General features: G+C 46.2%; 1 protein-coding gene across 5 annotated transcripts; it reads right to left on the reverse strand.

The window, feature by feature from the left end:
• Positions 1-3,929: 3,929 nt before the first annotated feature.
• Positions 3,930-14,704, reverse strand: MAD2L2 (mitotic arrest deficient 2 like 2). 5 transcript variants are annotated; one of them, XM_028741483.2, is made up of 9 exons: positions 14,546-14,703; positions 13,420-13,513; positions 12,973-13,091; positions 12,016-12,087; positions 11,698-11,798; positions 9,842-9,936; positions 7,574-7,647; positions 6,554-6,646; positions 3,930-4,458 (listed from the first exon to the last, which is right to left on the reverse strand). In XM_028741483.2, the coding sequence occupies exons 2-9, from the start codon at positions 13,457-13,459 to the stop codon at positions 4,417-4,419; spliced, it is 636 nt and encodes a 211-aa protein (XP_028597316.1). In that variant the 5' UTR covers positions 13,460-13,513; positions 14,546-14,703; the 3' UTR covers positions 3,930-4,416. The 5 variants fall into 5 exon arrangements, with proteins under 5 accessions (XP_028597316.1, XP_028597317.1, XP_028597318.1 ...); XM_028741484.2 differs by lacking the exon at positions 14,546-14,703 and adding an exon at positions 14,375-14,539; XM_028741485.2 differs by lacking the exon at positions 14,546-14,703 and adding an exon at positions 14,247-14,380.
• Between the last annotated feature and the right edge of the window lie 1,094 nt (positions 14,705-15,798).

Genomic DNA, 15,798 nt, shown 5'->3' on the forward strand with positions numbered 1-15,798 from the left:
TGACTGGGAGCGGCCGCCGAGACCATATAACACCGGTCTTGAAAGACCTACATTGGCTCCCAGTACGTTTCCGAGCACAATTCAAAGTATTGGTGCTGACCTTTAAAGCCCTAAACAGCCTTGGCCCAGTATACCTGAAGGAGCGTCTCCACCCCCATCGTTCTGCCCGGATGCTGAGGTCCAGCGCCGAGGGCCTTCTGGTGGTTCCCTCATTGCGAGAAGCAAAGCTACAGGGAACCAGAGAGAGGGCCTTCTCGGTGGTGGCACCCACCCTGTGGAACGCCCTCCCATCAGATGTCAAAGAAATAAACAAATACCTCACATTTAGAAGACATCTGAAGGCAGCTGTTCAGGGAAGTTTTTAAAGTGTGACATTTTAATGTGTTTTTAATCTTTGTTGGAAGCCACCGCTGCAAATAAGAGTGACCCAAGGCAAAATGAACAGGGGGGGGGGGACGAGCAGCCTAAGAAAGGTGTGGTAGGAACAGGGGGCAAATGAAGCTGGAGGGAAGTAAGGAGAGGGTGGCAAGAGATGATGGTTGTAGATAGGTATATAAATTCAACAAATAACACTGGTCAACAACAAATTTGTTGTCTGCGTTTTTTCAGCTGATTTAGGATGAATCTGATGCGCTGAATCCAAAAATCACATTGGTTTTGCTCAATCAGGTCAAGTTTTTGAGCTATGGCCACATGTCTTTTTTTACGTTTTTGTTCACATGTACGCTTGTGTGGAGCATTTTAGAAGAAGTTGGTGGGGGTAAAATGCCTTGTCAAATAATTGTTTTGATTGGAAATGATTATTTTAATGACAAGAAGTATTCAGGTCCGATAGTTCTGGGTGATTATGTCGAAAAGGGATCAGTTTGAAGTCATAAAACCTCGAAATCTTTCATAAATTGGTCCAGCAAAGCATAAAGTTGGGGGATCAAAACTAAGTTAATGGGGCAGCCGCCCCACGAAATATCCTGATCTTCAATCAGCACATCGTCCTGTGGCTCATTGTGATGAAATTCCAGTGCCTATCTTCGGAGAACTTCCTGACATTAGTGACAAAGATGCCTCCAGTGTTGGAGGACATGAAGAAGAAGAAGTGGTTCTTGAAGATGATGCTCCACATCCATTTTCCCAAAAGGAGTTGAATGATCTAGTTCGCGACCTCAGCTTGTCAAAGGACTCTGCCGAACTGTTGGCATCCAGATTGAAGGAAAAAAACCTCCTCTCTGACAGTGCTCGCATCAGCTTCTTGCGCAACAGGCATCAAGAGTACCTCCGTATTTTCTCGGAAGAGAAGGACTTGGTGTACTGTGCAGATATTGCGCAGCTTCTGCTCAAGCTTGGAGTGCCACAGTACAAAACCAAAGATTGGAGACTGTTCATTGACAGCAGCAAGCGATCACTGAAATGTGTTCTGCTACACAACGGCAACCAGTTTGCCTCTATACCCCTGGCTCACTCGAGTACACTGAAGGAGAACTATGAAGCGGTGAAGTATGTGCTGGAGAAAATTGGTTATGATCATCATAAGTGGTTTATTTGTGTTGACCTGAAGATGGTGAACTTTTTGTTGGGACAAGTCTAGCTTCACCAAGTACCCATGTTTTCTGTGCATGTGGGATAGTAGGGACCGTGCTCAGCATTACACGAAGAAGGACTGGCCTGTGCGGGAGGAATTGGTGCCTTGCAAAGAAAGGAACGTCATCAATGACCCTCTGGTGGACAGAGACAGAATACTCTTCCCACTGCTGCACATCAAGCTCGGCTTAATCAAGCAGTTCACCAAGGCTCTGGACAAGGATGGTGACTGCTTCATTTACTTGTGCCAGGCTTTTCCAGGATTGACCATGGAGAAGTTGAAAGCTGGCATCTTTGACGGTCCTCAGATCCGTCAGCTCATCAGAGATCCAGTGTTCGGAAACTCAATGAACGAAGTGGAACTGGAAGCGTGGAATGCATTTGTTCTGGTAGTGAAGAACTTTCTGGGCAACAATAAGGCCAGAAACTACGCAGAACTTGTCAACAACATGCTGACTGCTTTCAGAAACCTGGGCTGCAACATGAGCGTCAAGATGCACTACCTATTTTCACATATGGACCGGTTTCATGAGAACCTGGGTTCAATGACTGACGAGCAGGGGGAGAGATTCCATCAGGACATGAAAGAGATGGAGACCAGGTATCAGGGTCGCTGGGACGCAGTCATGATGGCTGACTACTGTTGGACTCTGAAGAGAGACCTCTGTGTTGCTGAGCATTCCAGGAGTTCCAAGAAACAGAAGTTCAAGCCCTGAAGTTTGAAAAATGGTGAAGCAACATGCAATTTACGTGTACTTACCTTTATCAATGCCCACCATTCAGTTTACAGAAAACCTGACCTGATGGAGAGAAACGGATGCCATTTCCTGATTCAGCAATGCAAAAATACCCTAAATCAGTTGTAGAAATCTAGACAACATTCAAAAAGTAAAAAATTGTTGCCCAGTGTAATAATAGTGGCAAATCATGACATCTCTGATATGGGAAAGGGAGGGAGGAAATAGGGGAAGTGGCAGACTTTGCTGGCGGTATTTAAGCAGCGGCTAGGTGGTTATCTTCCATAGAATCATAGAACTGAGTTGGAAATACGCCCCCCCCCCGGTCATCTTGTTCCACCCCCTGCAATGCGGGAAAGCAGCATCGAACACAACCACGCCAAAGACATCCCATTCTGGAAGTCCCTTTGCCTTCCTGACAGCAGCATCTGAATCGAAGGAACTCACTTTCCTGTTCCTGCAAATGGGTGCGGTATTAAAAGAAAGGCATTGTGGGTAGGTGATTGTTGGCTTATCTATACGCAACAAATGTTCTTGGATGCATCTTGCTGCCCTTTGGTGGCCAACAAGCTACTTCTTGTTCTCTTCCTGATACCTGTTTCCCCGAAAATAAGACAGTGTCTTATATTAATTTTTGCTCCCAAAGATGCACGAGGTCTTATTTTCAGGAGATGTCTTAATTTGCCATGAAGAAGAATACGGTGCACATTTATTGTCTAATTGTGAGTCAGCCAGACTCCATCAGGGCACAGTGAGCAGCAGGCGGCAGCTTGTCCAGGCAGTGGCACGGGCTCTCTGATTTAAAGAGACCTCGCACTGCCTGAACAGCTCCGGCTGCGCTGTGGCCAATCCGTAAGCTGCCTTATATTCCGGGGAGGCCCTATGTTTGGGGGAGGCCTTATTATCGGGGAGGTCTTATTTTCGGGTAAAGGTAAAGGGACCCCTGACCGTTAGGTCCAGTCGCGGACGACTCTGGGGTTGCGGCGCTCATCTCGCTTTAATGGCCAAGGGAGCCGGCGTACAGCCAGCATGTGGCCAGCATGGCTAAGCCGCTTCTGGCGAACCAGAGCAGCACATGGAAACGCCATTTACCTTCCCACCAGAGTGGTACCTATTTATCTACTTGCACTTTGACGTGCTTTCGAACTGCTAGGTTGGCAGGAGCAGGGACCGAGCAACGGGAGGTCACCCTGTCGCGGGGATTCGAACTGTTGACCTTCTGATCGGCAAGTCCTAGGCACTGTGGTTTAACCCACAGCGCCACCCGCATCCCTTTATTTTCAGGGGGGTGCCTTATATTACAGAGAGACAAAACTGGAAGTAGGTCTTATTTTGGGGGGATGTCTTATTTTCGGGGAAATAGGGTAGCTAAAGCTACCGAAGACATCTCAAAAAGATCTCTTGTTTTACTGTTTTTGTGATAGCGGAGGCAGGAGGATGCTTTTATAGGAGAAGGACTTCCAAGACCCCAGAGCCCCCAGCCGCAGGAGGGGATGAGTCCAGCAACATCTAGAGGGTCAAAGTTTCCCCCCAGCCCCGGGGTCAAGCTGTTGTCGTTTTGGGGTACCCCACTTCAAGTTTCCTTGCAGGAGTCCCACAAGAAGCTGGCAAACAACGTAAGTGCTTCCTATTTATTGATCAACAGAAGAAAATATATATATCACAGTGGACAGTCACAAGAGGTCCTCTCAGGACACCTTCAGAAATCACACATACGGGCTCCCAAACAAACGACAACACAGAGTCACCGCAAGCCCCCTCTCGAAGCTCCAAACATAGCCCCCCTTCTGCACAATAAATTGGAAAGGCAGGCCTCACTCAGGTCTGAGTGCGCACCCAGGCACACAAAACCTGCCAGAGGAGGTAAAAGTTTGCTCCTCCAGGATCTATTCTCTCCTTACATAAGAGAAAGAACGCTTTTAAAAAAACCAAAAACTTGCTCGCACACATTTTGTGGAAGAATGGTTGGCAGAGTGTGCCAAGTCACCAAGGACCGCCTGTTTATAGCACCAGTGTTAACAGCAGCAGAGCGAGCGACAGCTCAGAGGTGCCTTGTGCCTGAGAGGATTTGAGGTCCCAAGGTACGGTGAGGAAGTGCTGGGAGTCAGGTGCCTTTTTGGGCTCTCTCTTCCACATAGAGCTGCATCTGTAAATGGAGGCAGACGAGAAAAGCTTTTAAACAGAAGGCAGCGTTGCGTAGTGGTTAGGGTCGTGGATGAGGGCCTGGAAGAGACCAGGGTTCGACTGTCCACTCAGCCAAATGTCTCCTTGGGCCTGTCCCTGCCTCTAGGCCTCCCTCACAGGGTTGTTGGGAGGGTAAGTCAGGGTGGGAGGAGCCATAAACGCCACCATGAACTCCTTGGAGGAGAAGATGAGACAGGGGTGCAATAATAAAACTCATTCTCTCTAAAGCACTTTCATTAAATTTTTAATATTTTAATTTTTATATATTTTATTTAATATTGACAAACTAAGGTCTACTCAACAACTAAAAAGGGATGAAGTCCACACTGACACAGCCTTAGAGCAAACATCATGCAGGAGAAAAAAGGGGAGAATCTTAATTGAGCTTAAGAAACGTTTAAAAGTTGGAAAATTTGTGGAGAGTAAACCACATGCCTCTTAATTGCCTGGACAGAGGATGGGGAGAATCTTATATGCAGAAACCGGTCTAGTAATATAAAATACTACAATTAGAACCTTTTGCCCCGCCCACCTCTGGCTCAGGCCCTGCCCACTTCTGGTTGACAACTGAGCAGCATGTATTATATGAGAACTTTGGTTCAGCTAAGCCTCGCCCGTTCTGCCACCCAATCGCCTTGCAGATGGGTGTGGCCACAAATGCCAAAGCTCCACCCACATATTGCAGGTAAGAATGCGGAGTCCTGTAGTCCCTTACCCTGCCCCTACTGGCCAAAAGGGGGAACTGCAGGAAGTTCGAGCCAATATACAGTGGTACCTCGGGTTAAGTACTTAATTCGTTCCAGAGGTCCGTTCTTAACCTGAAACTGTTCTTAACCTGAAGCACCACTTTAGCTAATGGGGCCTCCCGCTGCTGCCGCGCCACCGGAGCACGATTTCTGTTCTCATCCTGAAGCAAAGTTATTAACCCAAGGTACTATTTCTGGGTTAGCGGAGTCTGTAACCTGAAGCGTATGTAACCCGAGGTACCACTCTATTAGAAACAGCTGCGAACATTACCTATCTGGTCTTGAGATTGTTGCATGGTTTATTTAAATATTAAGGTTCATTATTGTTTCACAAGATGTGTATCTCTTTAAAGTCCAGAGTAAATATCATGACCTAGTTTTACAGCTGTGAAGCAGAATAGGAGGTGCAGTTAAGTTGTGTTAATTAAGCTGTGTCAGCAATTGGGCATAGTACATAAAGAGCAGTGTGTACCTCTCTCAGTACCCTGGTGAATGGGTCATACTTACAGATTTAATGTAAGAGGAGTTTTTGTTTTTGTAATTAAAGCCAAGCAAAAGATATTTTTGCGTTTCTTCATTGTTTCCTGAACGTGTGGTCTCCCCAGCACGCTTTCTGCAGTGCAATTAATCTGCTAAATACGCTGTTAAGAAGTTCTTACCCTGGGCCAGCAGGGGGATACTGTAGATAGTTCAGGTCCACATATGCAAATAAGGGATTGAAGGTGACGTTCAGTGATTTCGCTCAGTGTATCAGCTCATCTCAGAGGGTGGCCGCGTCTGGCTGTGCTCTGATGTCCATTGATCCCATCCTCGTCGCCAGTGTTAAGTTGTGGGTGAACATATCAGACGACACAGCGATTCTTCAAACAACTCTTGCTTATTCACAGGCCAGAACAGAACTGAACTGAAGGGTTCAGCCAGACTGCTTATATAGAGCTCCAGTACCACGTTACTGTAACAACTTTCTGTAACTATCCAATCACTGAACATCACTTTCGATCCCTTATTTGCATATGTGGACCTGAACTATCTATAGTATCCCCCTGCTGGCCCAGGGTGAGAACTTCAGTACATAACATACGCAACAGAGATTAGCTGAGGCCAGAGAGCCAATCCCAAGAAACCATGTGCTATAAAAGATGGGGCAGCTGTTTGCTGAGTGTAGATGGTCTCAGAAGCTTGTTGCACACACACGTCCCTGAGATGGTGAGCCTTGTTGGCAGATCTAGGAGCCTGACAGTCCCAGAGGGGGAAAAGGAATTGCTCTTCAAACAAATTTCATTTTAAGAAACAGCACCCTGCTGAACTCGCCTTTAAAAGGTCCGACGTCATCGTCTTCAGCGGGATTAGTCGAGGGTCACGCATATGGACATCTTGCTCATCGGCGAGAATCCAGGGGAAATCCTTGGGTTAAAGATGCAAATAATTTGCTTTATTTGTTTATTTCATATTTTTATTTCGCTTCACTAAATTTCTATACCACAAGAATGTAGAGAAAAACCTCAAAACGGTTAACAAAAAAGGCCTCATCAGGACAGAAACATAGAGACCTTCAAACTACAACTCCCAGGATTCTTTGGGAAGAGCTACAGCTTTCTAAAGTGGTATTAAAGGGTGCTGGTGGGGCCTTAAAAGTAGGGTAAGGAGCTGGGACTGAAACGATTTAGCTAATAACTAGTGAATAATGATAATAATAATAATAATAATAATAATAATAATAATAATAATAATAATAATAATAATTTTATTATTTATACCCCACTCATCTGGCTGGGTTTCCCCAGCCACTCTGGGCGGCTCCCACCAGAATTAATGAGAATAATGATTAAAAAGCGATCAAACAGACATTAGAAACTTCCCTAAACAGGGCTGCCTTCAGATGTCTTCTAAAAATCAGATAATGAGGCAGGGGCTCCCAACTCCCATCAGCCCTGACCATTGGGCATGCTGGCCGGTGGTGATGGGAGCTGGAGTCCCATCAACAGCCAGAAAGCTGCCCAAAATGACGGAATTAATAAGAAACCACTCAGTTTTTTCTTTTCTTTTGCATTTTCCCTTTTTCTTTTCATATATTTGGATGAAACAAATAATTTATTCTTTTGTTTTGTAACTTTAAAAAACAGCGCAATAAAGATTTATTGTAAGAATGGGGGGGAAACAAAACAGAAAGCTGTCCAGGGTTCCCCATCACAGATTTAAATGATGGGAAGACTCGCCAAATATATCTGAGGCATTCAGGAGTTCCAAGAAGCTTCGTGGCAGAAGAGAGGGGCTCCCGTGATTCACGGCACCCTCCCTGTTGCAGAACGCGCGATTTCTATCGCCTCCTACCCTGATCACTTGGATCTTCTCCATGTTGCGAGTGGCAGCTTCTCGGGTGTGCACCAAGACGGTGAAAGTACAGCCTGCAAGAAAGGGAAGACGGGATGGGAGGGATGTCGCTTTAGAATCCAGGAGGAAGGGAGGGGGGAGGGAGGGAGGGAGGGAGGGAGAGAGATGGGGGGAGAGAGAAAGAAAGAAAGAAAGAAAGAAAGAAAGAAAGAAAGAAAGAAAGAAAGAGGTAGAGAGAGATAAAGAGAGGGGGAGATGGAGAGAAAGAAGGAAGGAAGGAAGGAAGGAAGGAAGGAAGGAAGGAAGGAAGGAAGGAAGGAAAGAAAGAAAGAAAGAAAGAAAGAAAGAAAGAAAGAAAGAAAGAAAGAAAGAGGCAGGCAAGGAGAGAGAGAGAGAGAGAGAGAGAGAGAGAGAGAGAGAGAAAGAAAGAAAGAAAGAAAGAAAGAGAAAGAAAGAAAGAGAAAGAAAGAGAGGGAGGAAGGGAGAGAAAGGGGGGGAGAGAGAGAGAGAGAAAGGAAGGAAGGAAGGAAGGAAGGAAGGAAGGAAGGAAGGAAGGAAGGAAGATGGGGTGGAATTTTTAGAAACCAGAAAGAAGGGAAGGAGAGACAGGGGTTTCTCTTTAGAAGTCTGGGGAATTGTAGAATTGGAAGGTACCCCCAAGGGTCATCTAGTCCAACCCCCTGCAATGCAGGAATCTCAACTAAAGCATCCCTGACAGATGGCCATCCAGCCTCTGCTTAGAAACCTCCAAGGAAGGAGAGCCCACCACCTCTCATGGGAGTCCGTTCCACTGTCAAAACAGCTCTGACAGCCAGAATGTTCTTTCTGGTGTTTAGCGAGAATCTCCTTTCTGGGAACTAGAAGCCATGGGTTCGAGTCCTACCCTCCAGAGCAGGAGAACACAAGCTTGCTCCATCCTCCAAGGCTACAGCAGGCCCACAGTCCTGGGACGCCAACAGAGCAATGCTGAAAGCTGTGCCAATACCCTGTGAACTGTGGGTGGGAACTCAGCCAGCTCAGTGTTAGCCGTCGGTCCATATTAAACGGCTGCTTTTCCCCCAGTTCTGTAGTGGGAGCGTGAAAAGCTGGGAAGAGAGGGGAGAAAGAAACTGCAGGAGCCGTAGCTGCTGTCCTGCTGCACTAAATCATAATTAGCGAGGGAGCATTGTGCACGATTGCTAGGCAATCTCCAAAGTATTCTCTCTCTTTCTCTCCCTCCTTCAGAGAATCGTAGGTTCTGGCATATTTGTTGAAGAGGGAGAGCATCTACCCCCAATTAAAGTGGGGATCATAGTACAGAAAGGCGATAGATCTGATCAGGTTGGGTTTTTAAAAAAATAAAAAATGGAAATTAGAATTGGGTTCAGGAATAATGACTATCTCAGCACACACTGGAGGAAAGAAGCTATAACATTCTAGTCCTTAAGGAATTAAATAGGTTCTGCAGAAGAAGAGGAGGTTAAGGGGTGATATGATAGCCATGTTCAAATATATAAAAGGATGTCACATAGAGGAGGGAGAAAGGCTGTTTTCTGCTGCTCCAGAGAAGCGGACACGGAGCAATGGATCCAAACTACAAGAAAGAAGATTCCACCTAAACATTAGGAAGAACTTCCTGACAGTAAGAGCTGTTCGACAGTGGAATTTGCTGCCAAGGAGTGTGGTGGAGTCTCCTTCTTTGGAGGTCTTTAAGCAGAGGCTTGACAACCATATGTCAGGAGTACTCTGATGGTGTTTCCTGCTTGGCAGGGGGTTGGACTCGATGGCCCTTGTGGTCTCTTCCAACTCTATGATTCTATGATTCTATGATTCTAAGAACATCTGCTTATTTGTGTGACGCAAAAGAGATTTGTTTGACGGCTTTAAAAGAGCAAAACCTGAGGGTAATTTCTGGGTTGGAACAAGATTGCTGGGAGATAATGGGCATTTTCTTGTCTTGATCTCTCTGCTTTAAAAGGAAAGTTTAATTTGGGGTAGCACACACCAGAATGTTCAGACTGCTTAGTTCTAATAAATATTCACCTAGCAGAATATTTCACCATCTCAAGATCGTTTGGCTTTGAATGGCTGTGACATCACAGCAGCTCCAGCCAACGGTTGAGACAGCTTGCAGGGCAGGTAAGTAACAAGAAAGAAAACAACACCAGCTGGTTTTATGGAATTTAAATCATGCCTATGGTTTGTGTCTTGCATTTGATGAGGAGGAAAACAGGCTCAAAACATCTAAACAAGCTAACTTGGAAACACAAGCATGGTTGGCTGGCCTACCTGGAGGGTTGTTGTTCAGAACTGCATCGCAGACACTAATTTTCAAAATGAAGGCGCGCAGAAGCTGTTCCACGTGGTTCAGGAGGGAGTCGGAGCTGGGGAAGGAAGAGGTGGCGGGGCAGAACTCAATCACATGGTGGAAATGTAGTTATATAGATAAAAAAAGCTACCGTATTTTTCACTCCATAAGACGTACTTTTTTCCTCCTAAAAAGTAAGGGGAAGTGTCTGTGCGTCTTATGGAGCGAATGCGTGGTCCCTGCCTAGGGGCAAAAAGATGATCATGCTTTTTTGCTTTTTTTTAAAGAAAGAGGGAAGGGGGTGTTGAAACGAAGCTGATGAGCAGATGGTTGGCAAGCGATTGGGAGGGAGATAAGGGACGCTAGCGATAAAGGAGGCTGCCTGGGAGGGGGGAGCTAAAGACAGCAAACTTGCAAGGAGAGGAGACAGGAATACTAAAACAAACAATGAGGAGAGAAATTGGAAGAAAAGGAGGAACAAAAAACTGTGCCAGCTAAGGAAAAGACGCTAAGGCAAACAAGAAGGAAGGGGGTGTTGAAACGAAGCCGCTGAGCAGCTGATCGGCAAGTGATCAGGAGGGAGATAAGGGAGGCTAGCGATAAAGGAGGCTGCCTGGGAGGGGGAAGGTAAAAGCACGTAGATCCTCAGGATTTTTGCATTGGGTCACCCCAAATTCACCATCAGATTGCATAGCATATCCATGGCTACAGCCTGCACCAAAAAAATCACGCACCCACTGTTTCGTGGGGGTGCAATGGCGCAAAAACGTGGTTACAAAGCACGGATCCACATGGATTCTCAGGATTTTTGCATTGGGCTACCCCAAACTCACCGTCAAATCACATATCATGTCTGTGGCCACAGCATGAACCACAAAGATCATACATCCACTGTTTCGATCAGAATATTTTTTTCCTTGTTTTCCTCCTCTAAAAACTAGGTGCGTCTTATCGTCAGGTGTGTCTTATGGAGCAAAAAATATGACACTTTGATTAACTAAACCACAGGGAATCTGAAAAAAGGTGGGGTCCTCAAAATAACTCTTGTGGGCATCTCAAAACTGTCAGAAACACACAACCTTGGCACCAGCCATTCAGCTCCCTTTGGGGAGGGGGTCTTTGGGTTGTTTTTTTTCCAGAGCAGCACTGCCTGTTTTTGTTGTTTTGTTGTTTATCTGTGTTTTGGTTTTTGGAGATGGAGATGTTTTGCCTATTGGGAGAGCAGGTGAAATGTGCGTAACAGCTCTTTAAGTTTCCACACGTGCTGCCCCCCGCAGTGGGGAAGCCTCCACTCTGGAAACAGCTCTACAGTGGAAATTCTTAAGTCAAGGACGTTGCTGGACTGAAGCTCTCAACAGCTTCCGCCAACATGGCCAAAGATGGGGGATGATGGGAGTTGGAGTTTTGCAATATCTAGAGGGCCACAGCTGCCCCATCTCTACATTAAGAGGAAGCAGAGATGCGATGGGGGCGGCCAGGGGCAGTAAAGGCAGGAGTGGGGAGAACATTGTTTGGTTCAAAAGCCCCCTCAGCCTCTTCCAACATGGCCAGTGGGGATGGGAGTTGGAGTTACCCGTGTTCTGAAAGGCAGATTAATAAGACTGCTCCATTCAGGTTTTCCTTTAGGTGCTTTGTCCACAACCAGGATGTTGGAAGAGTGTGTGGTTAGTTCAATACAGGCATGTGATGAGAGACAACATGCTGCAGTGGTTAGAGCACTGGATCAGCGCCGGGGAGATCCAGGTTCAAATCACCACTAAGCCACAAAGCTCTACCCACTACACCACACTGCCTCTGCAAAGTTTGGTACAGCCTTTTGGGGGCAGAAAGGCCTCACCTGATAGACAGCAGGGGTGGCTGCGTGATTTCAAAGACAAATCTCTCCACAGGATGGTGCTCCTTGTCCAGAATGACCACCACCACTTTTTCCACGTCATTCTGAAAAGCAACAGAGCACAAGAACTTGTTTTTTTTCTTACTTCGAGTCTGTTTGTGGAAGAGCTCTGTGCAACACCAAAGTCTGCGTACACCTATACCCAGTTACATTGGTCCAATATTATTATACCTACCATCACCAAAACGTCTTGGGGCTGGATAAAATGAACCACCGAGTTCCAGTAATTCCCTGATCTTGTGCTGACCGTCAAAAACTTACCTTCTCCAGCAAAGGTTTGATGCAATGGAGTGTGTCTTGGATGTACTGATTCAGCTCCGGGTGGCAGGACATCTGTTCAAACAAATATCTCAAGTTGCATATAAATATGCATGGATTTGTCAAGGGGGGGTGGAAATCCTGCCAGACTGATTTTTAAAAGAAATGTTACAAATTAGCAGATTGGGGGAATGCGAGTGACATAATTTAACTTGATTTCAGCAAAGCATTAGGAAGAATGGATACAAAAACTTATGGAATACAGTGGTACCTTGGTTCTTGAACTTAATCTGTTCCGGGAGTTCATTCCACTTCCGAAACTGTTCGAACACCAAGGTGCAGCTTCCGATTGGCTGCAGGAGCTTCCTGCATCAAGTAGAAGCTGCGTTGGACGTCCGGCTTCTGAAAAACGTCCGCAAACTGGAACACATGTTTGCAGCGTTCGGGAGCCGATTTGTTTGGCAACTAAGCCATTCAGGAACCAAGGTTTGACTGTATGCAGAAATGGCGAAACTTACCGGAAGAATAAGAAATCAAGATAACAAACTTTTTATAAAAGAATGAAAATGGTTTCTTGAATATCTACAAATTGCACACAGATAAAAACATTGCCAGGATTTCTGTAATAACCTGCAGTTCCATAAGAGTATATATTTAAAGTAAATAAATAAATGAGCAAATTAAATGAATTTGGATATGCAGAAGTTATTAGAAAATAACTTTAAGGAACCACAGAAAGAGGGGGAAGGAAGTCAAGTTTTGAAATGTTAAAATGATTGTAAAATTAATGAAATGTATAAACCTGAAAAGTATTTTTTTTAAAAAAAAAATTAATTATTTCAGCAAAGCGGTTTAATAACAATTGGGGATCAGATGACGGTAAAGTGATATGATGAGTAACTGGCCAACCTTAAAAGGTATGTTTGCGTGGTCCACCCGAAAGACAGTCACATCACTCACCTGGACAGGTACATTGTATTTTTTCCTTTTCTGAAAGATCCCGGTGGGGTAGACTTCTCGGACATAAAGGATGAGGTGAATGGCTACTTCCAGGAACTCAGAAAGGACATCAGCTACAACTGGAAAGGAAGGGTATGGATGTAACAGGTGGAGGGTTATTGTTTGTTATTATATTATGTACTTTAGTGGTTTTATACTGTCCTCAGATGGACAAAATATAATTATTAAATAAAATTATTAAATAAAAAATGAAGTGGGTGGTGTTTGTTTTGGTGCAATTGGAAGGCACTACCGAAAATACTGGTGAAGGTTGGTCACTGGAAGATGACCAACACAGGATGTTGCACAGCCCTGATACATGGCTTCCCCTCCCCTTGGTTTTTAATAGAGCTGGGAGTCAAAGTAGGTTTCTGTTCTGAAAATTTTGGAGAAAAACCGTGCCAGTACCTTGTCCGAAGTTGAGATCCTGTCGGGTTAAAGTGGTCATCACGGCAGCAACTTTTTAAAGATGGTTACAAAGGGAGTCTCGGTACCTGAAAGACTGATAGCATGGAGATATGAGGAGGGGAAGGGAGAAGATTCTGGTTTGTATTCAACCAAGTATTACTCAGAGTAGACCCAGTCTTAAATTAGCCATGAGGACTAGTAACTTTCTTTTTGAAAGCAGGTGGGGTCGCATGCAAAGCTAGTCCTAGTCACAGTAGATAGGTATAACTGACGTCCATTCATTTCAATGGGTCTACTCTGAGCATAACTTAAATTGGATGCACCCCCTAAGGTTAACCTGAAAGGAACCCAATTTAGAGACTGCAACACTAGGCATGCAAGTGGGATTTACAGTGCAATGTAAATAGGGGGGGGTATTGGGTTGTTCTTTTTATTTTTATTATGTATTTTGTGATTTTATATCTTGATTTTATTTTGTGAACCACCCTGCAACCCCTGGGTATAGGGCGGTATATAAAGTTTTGCTCAGAAGTAACCAACTGAGACCGGGGCCCTCAAGCCGCTTTGCTTTGCCCCCCCCCCCCCGCCGCCAGCCCATGCTTTCCTCCTCCATAGATAGGATTGCCTTTCAGAGGGGCCAATTTGAATAAAATATGTGGGGGGGGGGGGCTCAAGTAAGCCCCGCCCAGACGTGGCGGGCATACACAATTTGAACGACAATGCCCATCAACTTTAGAGGTGGGGTCCCAGCCAGCCCCCTCAAATATTTTAGGGGGGCCAAAAGGACCTTGGCCCTTAGGAGTTGGTTCCTGTGCATCTTATTCTACCTGGAACAAAGACTCCTTGAATCCGGTGGGCGTACACGGGAGTAAGTCCAGTGGGGCTTCTCTCTGCGTAAACATGCCTGATCGAAACGCACCATTAAAGGCTGCCCCCCCCCCAAAAAAAAACACACCTTCAGCCCCTGCAAAACGCAAGGCAGGCATCTGCTCGGGAGCCAGCCTCTCACTGGAGACCCTTTGGGTTTACTCCAGAGTAAAGAGCTTCCGGATCGGGCCGCGAAGCCGCGCGCACTCCATGCGCCACGAGCGCACCCCGAAACGCCTCTCCACCGGTTCCACCGTACCTCTCTCCAGGGCGCAGCGCGGATCCCTCTCGCCCGACCCCGAGCTCGCGGCGGCGGGGAACAACGGCGCCTCCGCCCCGCCGGGAAAGCTGCTGACGGCGGAGCAGCCGGAGGAGGAGCTGCCGACCCAACGACGCGGCCGCCTGACGTCCTCGCCGCGCTCCTCTCTTCGCCTCGCAGGTCTTAGCGCCGGGGCGCTTTTGGCACCCGTGCGCGCCGCCCATCTCCGTGGCGTTGGCGCGCCGTCTGTCCAGCGGAGACTTAAGCGCACCTCTCCAACAGTGGGGCTATTTTATTTTATTTTATTTTATTTTATTTTATTTTATTTTATTTTATTTTATTTTATTTTACTCTCCTCGTCCGCCTCTCAATTGCTCATGGCTTAAAGGTTGCCAACTTCTCCCCCCTGCCCTGCTCCTATGCCTTTGGGAAAAAACCTGAGCCGAAGAATTTCGCAGATGAATCTCCCTGTCTCACTCACTCGCTTGCACACCCCCTGGATATTTGGGATGAGGAAGGGGAGAGAGACGATTCCGGATGGGTGGTGTTATGTACTGAAGTTCTCACCCTGGGCCAGCAGGGGGATACTGTAGATAGTTATGCAAATAAGGGATCGAAAGTGACGTTCAGTGATTGGATAGTTTTAGAAAATTGTTACAGTTACGTTGTACTGGAGCTCTATATAAGCAGGCTGGCTGAACCCTTCAGTTCAGTTCTGTTCCAGCTTACAAATAAAGAGCTGCTTTGTAGAAAACGCTGCGTCGTCTGCTATGTCTACCCACTATCTAACAGGTGGCATCCAACTTAAGTCCTACTCAGAGTAGGCGCATTGAAATCAATGGACCTAAATTAGCCCTGAGGACTAGTAGCAACTTTCGGTTCGACTAGAAATGAGATTCTTAGGGTGCCCCAGTTTGCATCCAGATCCCACACCCTGGGTGGTCTCCAGTTCCTACTCAGAGTAGACCTTTTGAGTTTAACGGGCCTAAGTAAGTCATGTCCATTTCTGATGGTGGGCTCCGAGAATATCGGCATAGTCAGGATTTGGAGGGGGCAGGCCTTTTGTTAGGTGGGCAGGCCTTTTTGGGGGGTGCAGAACCTCAGTTTGCTACGTATTTTTAATAATTTTTATTTATTTAGGGGGGCAGCCCATGGCTACGACCCTCTGCTGCTCATGGTGCAAACCTAGGCAGATGAGTAATTTGGCACGCAATGGTTTTGAACGGAGAAAGGTTGCCAACTTTTCTTCTCTT

This window comes from Podarcis muralis, chromosome 7, assembly GCF_964188315.1.
Source record: "Podarcis muralis chromosome 7, rPodMur119.hap1.1, whole genome shotgun sequence".
Classification (NCBI taxonomy): domain Eukaryota; kingdom Metazoa; phylum Chordata; class Lepidosauria; order Squamata; family Lacertidae; genus Podarcis; species Podarcis muralis.